This window comes from Elgaria multicarinata, chromosome 13, assembly GCF_023053635.1.
Source record: "Elgaria multicarinata webbii isolate HBS135686 ecotype San Diego chromosome 13, rElgMul1.1.pri, whole genome shotgun sequence".
Lineage (NCBI taxonomy): Eukaryota > Metazoa > Chordata > Lepidosauria > Squamata > Anguidae > Elgaria > Elgaria multicarinata.
The window spans coordinates 31,119,771-31,135,783 of record NC_086183.1 but is presented as its reverse complement, the minus strand read 5'-3'; the positions used below and the strand labels follow the sequence as shown (position 1 = coordinate 31,135,783).

At 48.1% G+C, this 16,013-nt stretch overlaps 1 protein-coding gene across 2 annotated transcripts in view; it reads right to left on the bottom strand.

The window, feature by feature from the left end:
• The window catches only part of ACTN4 (actinin alpha 4), a 105,879-nt gene extending 90,112 nt beyond the window's left edge, over positions 1–15,767 (bottom strand). The window contains exon 1 of one of the 2 annotated variants that reach the window (XM_063140514.1): positions 15,545–15,767. In XM_063140514.1, the coding sequence (XP_062996584.1) occupies positions 15,545–15,685 (141 nt within the window). In that variant the 5' untranslated portion in view covers positions 15,686–15,767. The remainder of the gene's footprint in view (positions 1–15,544) is intronic. The other variant, XM_063140513.1, reaches the window with a different exon arrangement.
• Positions 15,768–16,013: the final 246 nt, after the last annotated feature.

The window sequence follows — 16,013 nt, the reverse complement described above, 5'->3', positions numbered from 1 at the left end:
CTATGATTCTATGCAGTTACTAAACAATCATCAAAGGCAGCGCAATGTACAAAACACTGCAGTAATCCAACCTAGAGGTCACCAGAGCACAGAACATTCCATCATGGAGGCCAGACATGAGTTCAGCACATGCATCGCCAGATCTGCCGCAGATGAAAAGGGGGCGTTGCGTGTTATCAGCATACCTCCTCTTCCTCCTCTGTAGCCTACCTTACAGGGTTGTGCCAAGTATTAGAATGCAAATGAAGCACTTCGAACCCTCGAAAACAGACTGAGTAAATGCTAAGTATTATCCTCAGCCGCTGTTTCATTGGCAAGACAGGCTTGCTACTCATCTCACACACACACCCCGCACATACGCAGACACACAAGGTGGCCCGTTGCCCAGCCTTCAGCCTCAGGAGTCCGATTCGGGAGCTTGCACCCTCCCACATAGTAGCACTCTGTGATGCTGGCCAAGGCACTTCAGCAAGTTTACTCTTGTATCAAGCTCATTTGAAGTGCCACTTGTAATGATGCCTCCTCCTCTATACCTTTGCCATGAAAGGGGGTAGAACAGGAACTGCTAAAGGAGGTGCAGGCCTGGACCGACATTTAGGGCAGCTAAAGGCCTGCATGGGGAACAGGAGAGGTTTGTGCTTTGCTACGGAGTTCAGGGTTTTCGTTTAACTGTTAAGGCACGAAGGAAATCCGGTTGAAGACGTTTTCGGTGCTGCAGGTGAAAATTCAATCAGCACCCACACGTACCAAGTAATATGGGGCACAGCCACACCTCACTGAGACGACCAGAAGATGTGCAAGAGCAGCCAGTGGGCTGCGCCCCTCAGGGGTCGGAGCTGTGAGCCTCCTCCATCGCTGCCTTTAATGGCGCCCAAGATCTGCTGCCCAAAGCGAGCCCCCTCTCCTTGCCTCGTGCTAGGGCTGCCTCTGAAGAAATCACTCTGCTCAGCAAAGCTGCCTCAAATCATGGGAAGCAGCAGGCTGTCACCGTCAACGCTGTAGCTGAGTTACATCGGAATAGCTGCTGCAGCCAGCTCACTTTTGAAGTGAAGGAGAACCCTGGCCCCTAAACGGGCCCTCAAAATGGATACGCACAGGCCAACCCTGGCCTTATCCTGTACCTCTGCTCCCTTCCTGATTTCACCCACTCCATCCCAATCATCTCTATGGTAATCCCAAGTGTCCACTGGAAAATCAACTCCTACATGGTGTTGCTCCTCTAGCAAATGCATTAGGCTCAGTGCTGGATTTCTCTGCCTGAAGCAGAGCTCACGTGCCCCACCCCACCCTGCGCCACAGCACTTTAAGACTTACAGTGCCTTACAGATCTTACCTTCACCTACCCCCCACTCTCTACATCACTGGTTTCCAAACTTTTTCAGGTAATCGCCCCCTTGGTTCCACAAACTCATGCCCAGTGCCCCCAACCCTACACTACAAAAATCATTATTCAGAATAACGGTTTTCAACGACCCACTAAGGAAGATAACAACAATAAAATTCAAAACAGTAACAATTAATTGAATATTTATTCAAAATCCGAAGCACTTGCGGCAGGCTTGCCAAGAGAGGGAGGGCAGAGAGCGAACGCCTCTGTTTTGAAGCTGGCGTGGCAGGGCACACCAAGCAAGGTATGTCTCTTCATTAGCATTTTGGTGCTTTTGAAACATTTCAATTCACTGTTAAAAGGACTCTTCTTAATTGGTATTAATACATGTGTGGATTCTTCCCCTATATGGCTTGGGACCAAACTACCTTCTCCCATAAAAATGTCCCTGGGTTTTAAGACCTTCTGGAGAGGCGCTTCTCGGAAAAGACCACCTTGAGTGCCCCCCTGCCTTCCCTTTGCCTCTTAGCACCCCCCTGCCGCCACCTTGCCTCTTAGCGACCCCCGATGCAATCCCACCGCCCCCAAGGAGGCAGTACCGCCCACTTTGGGAACCACTGCTCTACATGATGCTGCCTGATGTGGATGGCTTCACCCCGGCTGCATAGCAGGACTGGCCCTGAACAGACTGGAGGATGATGGCGGCGGATCCTGTTCATGTTTCTAGCACTCATGGATGTAGCACAAGAGATAACTTCCAGTGCCTTTTAATGCACCTGGTAACAGAAGTTGGGAGGCGAATGCAACTCCCAATGGCTTCCAGTTCTTGTCTACCTGCATCTATTGCACACAAGCCTATTCACTATTCTAGGCTATAGCTACTTGCCTAATCGACTGTGGAGAGTCATACTTGCTTCCAGGTGACCAGTTCGAGTTTTTTTGGTAAACGACACGTGTGTGTTTTACTCAGTGCGGACAACAGTGAACTAAACAGACCAACGGTCTGTCTCGGTATAAGGCATCTTCCTGTGTTCCTGGAAAAAAACAGGAGGGGGAGACACCAGGCTGTCAAGAAGCAATTTTATACAGACTATCTAGAACGTGAGTTCTTGCAGCACACAGTTTTCTCTAGTGCAGCATCTTGCTCTATGCACAGTGCTGCACCGCACACATACCAAGTTGTGTTTAGTTTACCTTATATAAAAGGCCCAGAATTAGGAGCCATATAGGAGGGGTTTCTGCTGTGGTTCAGGGGGGCTGCAATATGCAGCACGTCCAATTAAGGAAGAACCACCAGCAGAGCTAATTGCCCTCTTTTCAAGTGGGGGTATATTTTGCTCTGCACTTTGATGCCTTAACTGCCGGTTGCACTGAAGTAAAGCAACAGAGTCACAGCTGGATGAGATGGTTTTTGCTGTTGCTGCCACTTTCCAAATTCCCATGGTTTCCTTCCCCCCACCCAACCCTCAGAGAAGGATTTTTTTCCTTTCATCCCAAGCTGAAGATTTCGAGATCTAAATATAATTTAACAGTGTTTGCAAAGTTACATCGTGGGAAATCAAAAGGTAATTCTCCCCATTTGCCAGAGGAGGAGAGTAAGGGGCGGGTGTGGGGAAAGAACAGTTAAAAGAGGAGAAGAGCTGAGGGAGGAGAGGAGACAGGAAAACTGGATTTAGGTTACAGAGCACTGTACAGAAACACTGCTTTGAATTATACATTCAGCTATGAAAGTTTTAGTAGATAACGCTTCAGTCGACTGGCATTTTCTTCGGAAGCAAAGGGTGGAAGAACCAGGAGGGCTTTGCGACACCTCTACCCCATGCCATGGTTAGAAGAAAGGAAGGAAGGCCTCCATTGCTGTGTGCCTGGAAGGAAAAGTGGGGCAGCTGCAATGTTTGGGGGGGTGCACTATGGCATTGCTTTGCGGTATTTTACAAGCACTTGCAACATCTGGAGTCTTAACAGGAAAGGCCAGCAGACTAGAGTGACCTTATTTTTGCAGAATACTGAGAGAAGCCACAGCAGCACTGTCCCTCCGGGGGGAAATGCCACTTACTCAGAGCTGAATTTACAATGGGGGAGGATTAACTTCCTCAATCCTTTCTGTCCCTTCACTTTGGAACAGAACTGCTGCTCTTTTAGGAAGGATATTTTTGACTGAGTGCCAGCAATCAGGTCAAACAGGAGGTTAAGTCTCCATTTGGAGTCTGATACCATGTGCACAGGCTTGAAGAATGTGGCACCAGCTATGTCATGATGTAGTGATGTAGAGACGGGGGGGGCGGGGCGGGGGGCAAGGCCCAGCAGGAGAGCCAGTGCAGACAGGGCCCTTGTCTCTCCGCACTTTGAACATCCGAGATTAGGGCAGTATTCACCCCAGCCCCAAATACTCAGCCACTGAGAGGTTAACAGCCACACCAGGAAGCATCTACTAACCAATGATGATCCCTACAATGCTCACACGGCATCTGCCAGCCAAGGAAAGTATTGGTCTCATAGGGCAACGTTCATACAAGCACATAGAGGCTCTTCTCCAATTTTAGCTCATGTATGATGAAGGTGAAAGAAGAAAGTGCAAAAGCTGGGTTGCAGTTAAACCTCAAAAAAACCAAGATTATGGCAACCAGCTTGATTGATAACTGGCAAATAGAGGGAGAAAATGTGGAGGCAGTGACAGACTTTGTATTTCTGGGTGCAAAGATTACTGCAGACGCTGACTGCAGCCAGGAAGTCAGGAGACGCTCACTTCTTGGGAGGAGAGCAATGACAAATCTTGATAAAATAGTTAAGAGCAGAGACACCACACTGACAACAAAGGTCCGCATAGTTAAAGCAATGGTATTCCTTGTAGTAACCTATGGCTGCGAGAGCTGGACCATAAGGAAGGCTGAGCGAAGGAAGAGAGATGCTTTTGAACTGTGGTGTTGGAGGACAATTCCGAGAGTGCCTTGGACCGCAAGAAGATCCAACCAGTCCATACTCCAGGAAATAAAGCCAGACTGCTCGCTTGAGGGAATGGTATTAAAGGCAAAACTGAAGTACTTTGGCCACATAATGAGAAGACAGGATACCCTGGAGAAGAGGCTGATGCTAGGGAAAGTGGAAGGCAAAAGGAAGAGGGGCCGACCAAGGGCAAGATGGAGGGATGATATTCTGGAGGTGACAGACTTAACCTTGGGGGAGCTAGGGGTGGCGACGGCCGACAGAAAGCTCTGGCGTGGGCTGGTCCATGAAGTCACGAAGAGTCGGAAGCAACTGAACGAATAAACAACAACAAAATTCCAAAAGCACAGCAGTGCTCTAAACCCATGCAGAAGAAACCAGTGTTGCAAGCATTCCTGTTCCCTTCTGCTTTAGGAAGCCTCTCTACCCCAGCCTAAGAAATTTGTGGCCAGAATGCCTCTTTAATGAGGTGAAGAGCACATGCGAGCAAAGAAGCGACCAGGAGTTATGGGATTGTGCTACGGCTAAGAAAATTGGAATGGGGCAGGCCAAAAGCATCTCTCTTTGGATCAGCAGAGCAGTAAATCAGGAGTTCTTTAGAAGTGACAGGTGGAACAATGTTTAGGCTAGGATCCAAGGAGCACCATGAAAGTGCTTAAGGAGTTCCAGAGGCCCTTCTAATGCCTCTTGAGGGAGGGGGTCTTAATGGGCTTCCAGAACAGCTTTTGAGGGGGGGCGGTCTGTGATGAGGGGCAGCAGAAAAGCACCAGCGCATGCACAGAACACTAGACAGATCTCTGGATCGCTGCTTCGCCTGCAACACACCCTATCAAATTGCAAGGCAAATGCACAAGAACCATTTAAATGTGGACACACATTTTCACAGCCGTTTAGATGTGGGAAACCCAAAACAGCCTACTTAGTCAGCATGGCGAAATGAGGATAAAACGGGAGGGGAGAACCACATACTCCTCAGAGGTAGGGCAAGATAAAAAATGTAATAAAATAGATAGCCTTGGCAGCCCTGATCCGCAGCCACCTGCTTTGTTGCACCACAATCCTCAACTCTGAAGCTACATAAAGGGGGGAAAAAAGCTGGGGACTGCAGGAATTAACATCTGGCCACCTTCGGACATGGAAAAAGAAGCAGCACTTCTCAGTCTGGAACTACTCATTTTCCAAAACAGCAACTGTGTACCTCCTTCTCCCGGTCTCCTTTGTAGCATTTTAATACAACATGCCGTGTTGTCATGAAATCACAGCATTATGCCTTTTTCTTGCAGCTACTCCTAGACACCTAGGAGATGCTGAGCATCATGGTTCAGGGCAAATTCTACTAAGCATTACAGGGTTGGGGGAAGAATGAGACACGTAACTACCATTTTCAGCGGCAGTCATGAATTGTGGGGTGATCAAACTCAGGCTCATGGGCCACTTTACCCACCCTTCTCTCCAGGTGACAAGGTATGATACTATATTCACCTGTATCTGGAATCTCTTTCAGCTCACCATCCATCTCTAAATCAGCAAGTTTAAGGGAGATTCTGGATACAGGTAAATGTAACAACCTACCTGGTCAGACATTGTTGATCAAGGAGAAAGGGACAGCAAGAACTGGAGGGAACATTGGGACAGGGATGTGTCTGAGCCAGAGATTCACCTCTTCTCATAACCTTATCATAACGTCTTTAAAACCAAACAAATAAGGGCTACAATCCAAACGTTGCTGATTTTTTAAGTTCACTTCCTGATTCTATGCATGGTTCCAGGTTGTCAGCATTCTTGGCTCAAACGACAGGGTCAAAGTCTGACTTCACGGGCTTTTCAATTTGATTTTTATATAGCGTTGCTTCTTTCAAAACAGGAGTGAGAAACCGAACTGTTGCCCTAAAAACCGTTAAAAGCAAGATAAGATTTTCCAAGTACCTAACAAGGGGTGAGGGAGAAGAGAAGTAAACCTAATTGGGTCACTCTGGTTTGTTAGCCTTTGTTCACTTCCCCCAATTCAACTTCAGGATTTGGCTTTCTTCCTCGCTGCAACGAGATACTAGGCGAAGAGCAGGAGATGAGAACTTTCAAAAACAAAAGGCTCTTGGAACAGAGAGAGTATTCAAAAACAAAAAATCTGATCTTTGTGTAAGAAGTTGTTCTACCTGTCTTGTGAATGAAGGTAGCTTTTCAGGTTAGCAGCTGTCTCCTTATATGGAAAGGAAGCCCAGATCTGAGAAAGCAGCCAAAGGAAAGGAAAAAGAAATTGATGCAAGGGGAGGCACTTCCGACTTTAATGTATGGTGCATATCACTCAACAACTCTCAAATTAATATAGTGAGGCAGTACACTATATAGCAAGCACTATTGGAGGAACTCTTGAATCACATTGGAAATGGAGAAGGTCATTGAAATTCTGGAGATGACTAAAGAGGAAGGCCTTACTAGGGCGACCCAAGCACAGCGGTCTCCTCTTCACAAGCCAGAACGGAAACTTTGTGTCATTCGTGAACAATTTTTACAACTTTCTTCAAAGGCCAAGAAATGGTCAGAAGCAGGCTTGGAAATAACCACTTGCCTGCAGCAAGTTAAGTATTGGCTCCAGGCACTCGAAGAAAGGCTGCTTTACAGAAGAAAGCTGGATCTGTTTCAGGTCAGAAATTACGAACACAGGGATGTTTAGGACTAGTAGGTTGTGTGGATTTATTTGCAAGAGTGGTTTAAAGGATCCGTAAATATCCCTGCTCTCACTTTGGGGCAAGCACCATTAGTGCATTATGGATGTCGCCTGGAATGAGAGGCAGCGCTGGACTTCCCTCCAATAAAGGGGAAATTCTGCCTGAGTCTCCAGAGATCTGCTGACATTCAGAGGAGACAGACAGACCACTGGCCTGTTCCAGTGCAAGGCAACATTCCCCTTGATTCAGCCCTGCTGAGGCCACCTAGAAAGCTGTCCTTGTCAGAATGTCACTCACTTGATAAAGAATATGAACTGTAGCATGATCTTGGCACACAGGGCTGGCTGGCAGATGGGAGGTCCCCAATAGTTTGGGTTGCAGACGCCTTAGCTCTACTTCCACATACCAGCCACATGCAGAACGGAAAGGGGACAAGACTCACTTAGATGGTCATTTTAAGAAGTACTGAAGTCAGCCCTCTGCTTTCACCACCACCATAGATAATCAGTTCTGAAGACTGACAGCCATTTGACTCCCAGATCAAGAATTCCCAATTTGGGGACGTGTATGTGAGACACCTGTTTGTATGAAGGCACCTCCCCGTGTGGGGTCATACAGAGCAACTACCACTGCAAGAGAAGCTCCTTTCGGAGCTAATCATTTAGAAACTGCAACAGATGTCTCCTCCAATGAAGAGCTAATTGCTCCAAATGCATCGGGATTTATACTATTTGAACTAATGCATTTATCTCCTGCGCCAGTTGTATTTCTATTTGTCTAGGCTTGTGAACAGCCACTCGTCCGGGTTGAATAAGGGTCACCACCTCCAGGAGACTGGGCAAAGAAATATTTAGATATTAGGTTGTTTTTCTATGTTAACTGCCCTTTACACCTGCTGATGGGAGCTGCATGAGTTTATCCCATGGCACAGGTCAAGTGACAAAGCCCCCAAAATAGATTGGTGGAGCCAAACATGAGGGTGCCAATTCCAGAGAAGAGAGCCCCTCAAACACACACACAGGCTTTTCAATTTTAAAGCTGAACTGCGGGATGAACCCATGGAGAAGGAAGGGTGTAAAGTTCAAAGGGCACCCACTCAACACTGGCAGGTGTGGACAGACAGGCCAATACATGTTAGTGGACCAGTAACATCTGCAGTTTTCAAGGTCATAACTGCGGAGTCCCTTTAAGTCATCTCTTTATGCAAGTTCTGGTCTCTTTTGGACCAAGCAGTTGTTTTCATCCCTTTAATTCCTTCTTGAAGAAGTTCTACATGTACACTTGCTTTCATATGGTAAAATGCTTTAATGTGGCTTGCCAGCAGGGAGCAAAAGGGAGGGGGGGGAAACAGAGCCAGCTTTCAACCTGTTAGGTAAGGTAGCTAATTAACCATAATCCCCTACAACCACTCAGCTCCACTCAGCATAGACCTATGCTCTAGACCTGAGTCCGCACCATAGCAACTTGGCACCCCATTGCAGCCCACCTCAGCTGGGATGTCTTGGCTTCCTGGACATGCTCCAATCAAATGAAATTTAAATCATGATTTGTTACATAGGCAAGCTAATAAGAGATGATTCATCTTCCTGGTCTTCAAACCAGCTCAAGCAAAATAAAAGGTTTTCATTCAGTGCTTGGCTATGGCTTCTAAACCACCAGAAACTTGGAAGCAGATCCCAAAAAGTACATTGCACGATTTATGATCTCTGCCTTGGTGGAGGACGGGAGGGGGGGGGAAAGGTCGGTGTGCTTTAGAGGGCAGCATTTTACTTTCCAGCACTGTACAACCACCACCATGGTGTTCACTTTTTTTTTACCAAAAACATTCTCCCAGACTGGGAAGTTTGTGAAACGCACAACTGGAATCAAGTTGGGTTTTGGTTTGTTTTCAGCTGTTTGTACTGGACAACAAAGGAGATGGATAAAACTACTGAAATGGTGCATAGCTCACATTCCAAGACAGACCCACTTTTACACCCCCCTTCCCATTCCTAAAACTGGGCACATACCAGCCATAAAATGTACACAGTCCATACACGTATGGACACACGCCCTGCTGAAGTCCCTTAAAGTTGTCTTTTTCTGAGCTGCAACACCCTGCTGCCCCCTGCTCCAGTAAACGTCAAGAGAAAGTGATTAACGCTCTGGGGGAGGCCTCCAACTGAGCCCATTGTATTTCAGCAGTAGAGTGATGTTTTTGAAAATGTCATTTGTTCCTCATGGCTTTTCGGAGCTTGCTAGGACTTCCTTTCGCCTTGAAGAACTCAGGTGAGGTTGCGAGGGACAGGCAACCATTCCTTGAACTGCTGGTCGGACTGCAAATTCAGCCTGACCCAAGATTTGCTAATGCCGAATCACCAAACCAGCACCCTTCTTTCAGCAAGAAGAATGGAGCACATTTCCCTAAACCATAAAAGGCATGAGCGAAAAGGGATACATTCTTGCATTCCCCTCCTGCAACATGGCCTACGCTGCATTTGCAACTTTTCATATCAACCTGATACTGATTCAGACTCAAAAACTGTTACAGTGTTGTCAGGCCTTCCCTCAAAAGGGACCTCATTCCATTCTCAACTTGAATTAGCTTGAGAATGGAATGAGCCAGTGTGGTGTAGTGGCTGAAGCGTTGGACTGGGAGTCTGGAGATCTGGGTTCTAGTCCCCACTCAGCCATGGAAGCCCACTGGGTGACTTTGGGCCAGTCACAGACTCTCAGCCCAGCCTACCTCACAGGGTTGCTGTTGTGAGGATAAAACGGAGAGGAAAATTATGTAAGCCGCCTTGCAATAATAAATAAATAAAATTAGCAATGTGGCCAGCATCCCCACAAAAATTAAACCCAACTGTTAAAGACCTCCAAACCAGCCCATGAAATCAAATTACAAGCTTAAAATCAGTGAGATATGAAACTTGCTAGTTTATCTGTTGCCACTGCATTTTCTTGTTCCTCTTGGCAATTTAAACTTAACATAAATACTCAGGATTATTTAAAACAAAACAAAAAACCCTGCATGTGACACAGAATCATTTTTGGGTCACATGAAAAGGGGTCGTCCAACTATTTCAAATGGTTCTATTTCTCAATATGAAGCAACCATTACGTAAAAAGAAAATAAGGTTGTCCAAGCCCAGCACAAGTTAAACCAGTCACTCATGCACCTTTAAGATATTCTTTTTGAAAAAAAAAAGAAAGAAAGAAAGGAGAAAAAAGAAAGCTATTCTGTCCCCAGCCGCAAGCAACAGGAAAGCACACGACACAGGAATGTCACACACTGTTCAAATATTGGCACCGGTGCGGCAATACACACCCTTCCTTGACCTTGTTGGACTATTCATATATGGTCCCTTTTCACTGTTGCTGGAAGTTCCTGCTGCCTTATTTGGAATTATCCTGACTTGGATGCATAAATACAAAATGCATCAACAAACGGTGCCTATTTTTCACTAAAAAAACAATCAAGCCATGGTTTTAAAACCAACCTATGCCAGGATTTGCATCAGAGAACATCACACGCTTTCTGCTTCCAAAATGACCCTGAAACCTCACTCAGTAAATACAAGTGAACTTCTTCAATGTACAATGCAGTTTTGCATTGAGAGGGTGTCAGTTCCCGAAGTATTTGGGGGTAAAAGCCACTATCACAAAAGGCTTGACATTTCCCTAATCTTTCAGCCACATAACGGCGGTGCTGGTTGTGGCGAGGGACAGGGACAGACACTTGCTAATAGCCAGATTTTCTAATCACACAAGTAACTGGGTTGCTTTTTTTTTTCAAAGAAGAAATCTGAGCTCTGGTTGAGAATGTGACTTAAAGGGTATTTGTCAGAAGCCGTAGAAGTCTCTTTAGCCAAACACTACTCTGTAACAGTGTTTGAACAAGAGTTCGAGGTCCTGAGCAAGACTGTATATAACTTCAGCCCAGCAGGATTGAAATGGCTATGTAAAATCGATTCCAGATGACTACCTAGCTGCACATCCGATTCATAACAGGGAGACTCAGTTTGTTCGTGTCAGGAGATTTCAGGAAGTTGCTAAGGCGCAAACTGGAGGAGGAAAGGGAGCACGGGTCCTCCAAGTGCAAAGCAGGAGCCCAAGAGAGACACAGACAGTCACGAAGGGACGAAGAATGAGAGTCAAGACGTGCCCAGTTCAAATTCCATCTCAGCCTTTATCTCACTGGGGCACCTTAGGCAAGCCACGTGCCTCCAGCTACAACACTAGCCCAGTCTGCAATATGATTATAAATACACCCTGCCCCCCTTTACAGGACAGTTATAAGGGTATCTAAGTTGCACAAGAAGTACTTTGAGCACTGATTAAGGCTCTTCTCCAAACACAGCAATGGACTCCACTCCACCACCACCCCTCTCTTTGATCTGTCCCAGACCACGGATAAGAGAGAATGACAGCTATTGCTTTGCGGTGTCATAAATTGTCTTGCTGAAACTAGGAAGGGGGACAGTTTATACAATTCATGGAATGCTGGACTGCAGAATTTCAGGCAGCAGGTGAGGTTGGAGATGTATGTATAACAGAAACTCCCTGCAGAGCGCAAACTAGCCTTATCAGGGAGCAAGTTTCCATAGCCTAACCTCCCCCTCCCTCCCAAGGTGCTGCTTTTCGATGCATAGAGAGGTGTGGGTAAGCATTCAAACACAGAACCGGAGACACACACCCCTCCATTCTGCAGCTTGAAGCAGCAGAACGCAGGAGGGGTTTACCCTACCCTGATACTGCCAAGTGCAGGCATCCATATGTTACATCCTGGGGGGAGGGAGCAAAGCCACACCCCATGCAAACACCTTGGACAGCCTCTAAAACAGAAGAGCCTCCTCCAGTGTGGAAGCCATATGCCGCCTGGAATACTTTGCTCTTAGCTCCACTCTCCCATAAAAATAGCTCTAGTGCCACGTCACAGTGACAAGGTTGATTCAAAGCATGCAGCCAGGTATAGCGGGTGGAGTTATGCTACTGTGCAGGGTTTAAGAGGCTGCACCTCCTCCTCCTCCTCCTCTTTCCACCCACCCCTTCCCCAGCAACCGTTACACGAACAGGCTTTTGGAAAGAGACATCTGCATTCCCTCCAGGCCACAGCTATGCCAGAAAACATGGGAAAGTCATTAGCGGCATTGAGCTGGCTGTTGTTCAGCAGTGCACATAAGTCTAGTGGCTACCACTTTGGTATCTTGATTTCAGTCCCGCTCTCGTTGGGGGTGGAAACCTTGGAAGCCTGAGGTACGTTACAGGCATTTGATCAACACATGCTCATTCCATTCAGAACGATATTCCTGCGGGGAGTTTCCTCCTGCCAACTCGGAGCCTGAAGGGTCCCGTGCCTCCTTGAATTTGGCTCCAGCGTTCTCAGCTCAGCCTTAAAGACAGTGTGCAATTAAGATAATTAAACTAAATAGCAGATGGCCACTTCGTCTTCACCACCGCTTGCCCTACAGAATCCAGAACGAAACAAATGCAACATCCCCGACTGCCTTCCAAGGCTTGGGAGTAATTCTGCAGGCAGAGGGACAGAGGATATTTTCCTCCTCGTTGCACTCAAACAAAATATCAAGCTCTCCAACAACTACGCTGTCAATAGGATTCTGGAATTCAAGTTCTCTATGATTTGAAAAGGAAAGGGAAGTCATCCAAAGCAGCTTGCAGGAAGAAAGATTGGATCAACACAGGCATGGAAGACTGTGTATGTGTGGCAGGGGGTGGGGTTGTTAACTCCAGTTTAAACAACTTATTAGGAAAATAATTAAATCACTATGTAGTTGCTACTTATCAGTTTAAAGATCTAGCTTGTTAGGAAGCACCCTGGTATATTTACGCAAAACAGTTATAATACTGAGTATTTATGTAGCACTGAAGTGTCTTCGTACAGAGTCTCGCAATAATCTCTACAACAACCCCACAAGGTAGGTCAGTATTATTGCAAATGGAAAGGGGGCACGAAGGCTGAGGCACACTAAGGCCACCCACCAAGTTCATGGAAAAGGCAAAACTACAACCAGACACATCTGGGTTCACAACTGTACCCTTGAGCTACTGTAGCCCTTATTCTCTAGAAACCCACAAACTATACAATTTACAAAGGCTATAGACATCAACACACATGTGTCTCAGTTCCAAGAAGCACGAGGCGGGGTGGGAGAGATGCCTAAAGGTCCAAACTGGTCTGTCTGTGTTAATCTTAGTCTCTTCTCTGTGCACGCACGCACACACACACACATTTTAATACTGAACAAGCTGGAGAGGGTTTTGCCACATTAACAACACATGCAGCTTGAGAACTCTGTCTACCCGGAACAAATTCCACATCACAGGCCACAGAAATGGGAACAGAAATCCTGGCTGCCTAGCAGGAGACCAAGAACAATACTAGTCAGCGCTACTGGACGTGACAGCTGACCTCAGGGACGTGGCTAAAAACAGCAGGGAAAACCAAGGCGGGGGAGTCAGGGGAGTTTTCGGGCACGTCTAATAAACCCAAGCAATTTAGCAATCATCTATCAGCAGTGTGCAGGGTAACAAATGATTTCATTGCTGTTGTCGTGATTCTAAAGCGCCTGAAAATGTCTTAGGTTCTGTACAGATTTTTTGAATTTTTTTTTAAAAAAGTCTCTACTAATAATACAGACCAGACACATTCCAGAGCAGGGGAAGGAAAAGGGGGGGGGGGTAAATGGAGGGACGCTGTGTGTACAAGGTGGAAACTCTCCCTTTCACAGCACTTACTGGCCAGGGAACCTCTGTTGGGAGGGAAGCAAAGAGAAACGTTCCATGTCACCCATATGAGTATGACATATAGCGACCCTAACCAAGTCTGAGCGACCCAGAGATTTGGGGGGGGGGGAGGGATTTCTGCAGTAAGCCGTCTGTAATTAAAAAGCTGTTCCCCGGCAGATGAACAGGGCAGGAGGATGGGGAAAAGCCGTCATTTCCCCCTGCAGCTCTTCCCATCTCCCGCTGCAGGATGAATCAATCACGGGAGAATGCTGGGAGGGAGGGAGGGAGGGATGGCAGCCACTGGCTTTTCACCAGGCAAGTTAGGCTGCCCCACCCAGCACCGCCTCACCTCGCCTCTTCCTATCCCACCCCTCCCCAACATTTCCATAGGCAAACACCAGCCACCTTGCTCGGCAGGCAGCTAAGCCTCCCCTTAGCCCTCCAAGCCACCATCACAGAGGTGACCCACAGGGCCACCCCCCTCATCTCACCACAAGAACTATGCCTCTATCACCCCAACATGCTGTAGCAAGCGATCGCCCTAAAATACCACCCTCCACACTGAACCAAAGAGCAGCAGGTTCACACTCCCATCTACTACCTGCTCCCTCCCCTCAGCCCTGTTCATCTCCAGCCCTTAGACTCCTTCCGTTTCCTGCATTCGACTCGAGACTCCCACCTTACACACTAAAGACTCCCCTTCCCCAAGAAACACACTGCCAGCTCTCAAGACCTGCCCTTTTCCCTTCCAAATCCCACACCTAGAAAACCCTCAACCCTCTAAATCCCCTAGAGTTGCTCTATAAAGCACTGCAATCCAAGGCTACCTAGACCAAAAAGAAGCCTCCCCTTAACAGCTCACTTCAGGGATGCTCTAACCCCTTCCTAATCCAACCAAACTCACTGCATCCCCTAAGATGGCCCAACACGATTCAAAACCTCCATTTTGCAGCTTCCTGAGGGCCCCAGATTTCCACACTCCAACCCCTATGCCCCTATGCCCACCCAGGACGGCCCTTTGTTCACCACTTCTGCATCGCTTCCCCTGCCCATTAGTCCTAAACCACACACACACACTCGGGGGCCAAAGACCCACACAGCACTCTTAAGACTGTGCACCACTGACAGGGACCTGAGCACATCCTTCGGCTGTACAGCACCTGGTTGAGTACCAGGACCTTAATGCTTACTGTTACCTGATCACTTAGCTACTGTCCCGTTCATATCCTCATGGCCCTCCCTGCTGCAGCACCCAACATGCCCTCTCAAACCCCCTTTACCCCATGCCCTAAAAGACCTTACCCTCACTTCCCCCCACCATCACCACCAACCAACACCTTTCCCCACTTGTACCTTCCCAACACCACAAAAGCCTCCTTGATGAAGAACATCTCTACCCAGATATCTGTTGCAGCACAGCTTACAAATATACACATACATACACATAAACCAGGCAAATCAGACCCATGCCCTCACTCCAGCTCGCTCTCCTTCCCCTTCGAGTGCTTACTTATTTATTTTTATTTGTTTGTTTAAAAAAAACCAACTTGTATAAATGTTAAGAAGAGCCGCATTCCGTGCATTTTTAGGATTGAAAAACTTGCACGAATGCAGGCAGGCATGGGCACATGCGCAGGGGCGCGCACAGGAGCACACGCCACGCACCCCTGTGGGCGAGGAAGACCCCCCCGCGACCCCCCTCCAGCCTCAACCCTAGCCCTGGGGGGGGCGAGGAGGGGGCACTCTGCATATGCCCAGAGGGCTCCTCGTCTTCGCTTATTACTCCCAACGAGGCGCGCCCAGGCGCTACAAGGCGGCGGAGGAGGAGGGGGCCGGCCAGCCTGCCTGCCTGCTCGCCTGCCTGCCCGTCCTGCACGCTCACCTTGCGCTGCTGCTTCTCCCAGGCGGGGTCGAGCAGGAGGTCTCGGTCCCAGTCGTCTTCTTGAGCCATGTAGTCGCCGATGCCCGGCCCGTTGCCGCCGTACTGGTAAGTGGTTTGCCCAGCTGCGTGATAATCCACCATAGTACTGCTCACTGACCGACGGGAGCAGGGCGGGTGGTGCGCGTGCGCGGGTCCCTGCGAGGAGAAGGAGCGCCCAGCTCCGAGCGAGGCGGCGAGCGCTGACCGACTGACGACGAACGGGCACCGCCGCTCACTAGCGGAGCCACTGCGGCTGCGCCCGGGCGGGCACGCCCCCTTCTTTACTGGCTCCTCTAGGGGGCGCATGCGCCCAAAGAAGGGGGGAGGAATAAGACACGCCCACAGAAAAACACACACACACACACCAGTAACCTCCTCCCTCCCGCCTAGCCCTCTCTATTAAAAGAACAGCCTCTCGGGAATGGATACT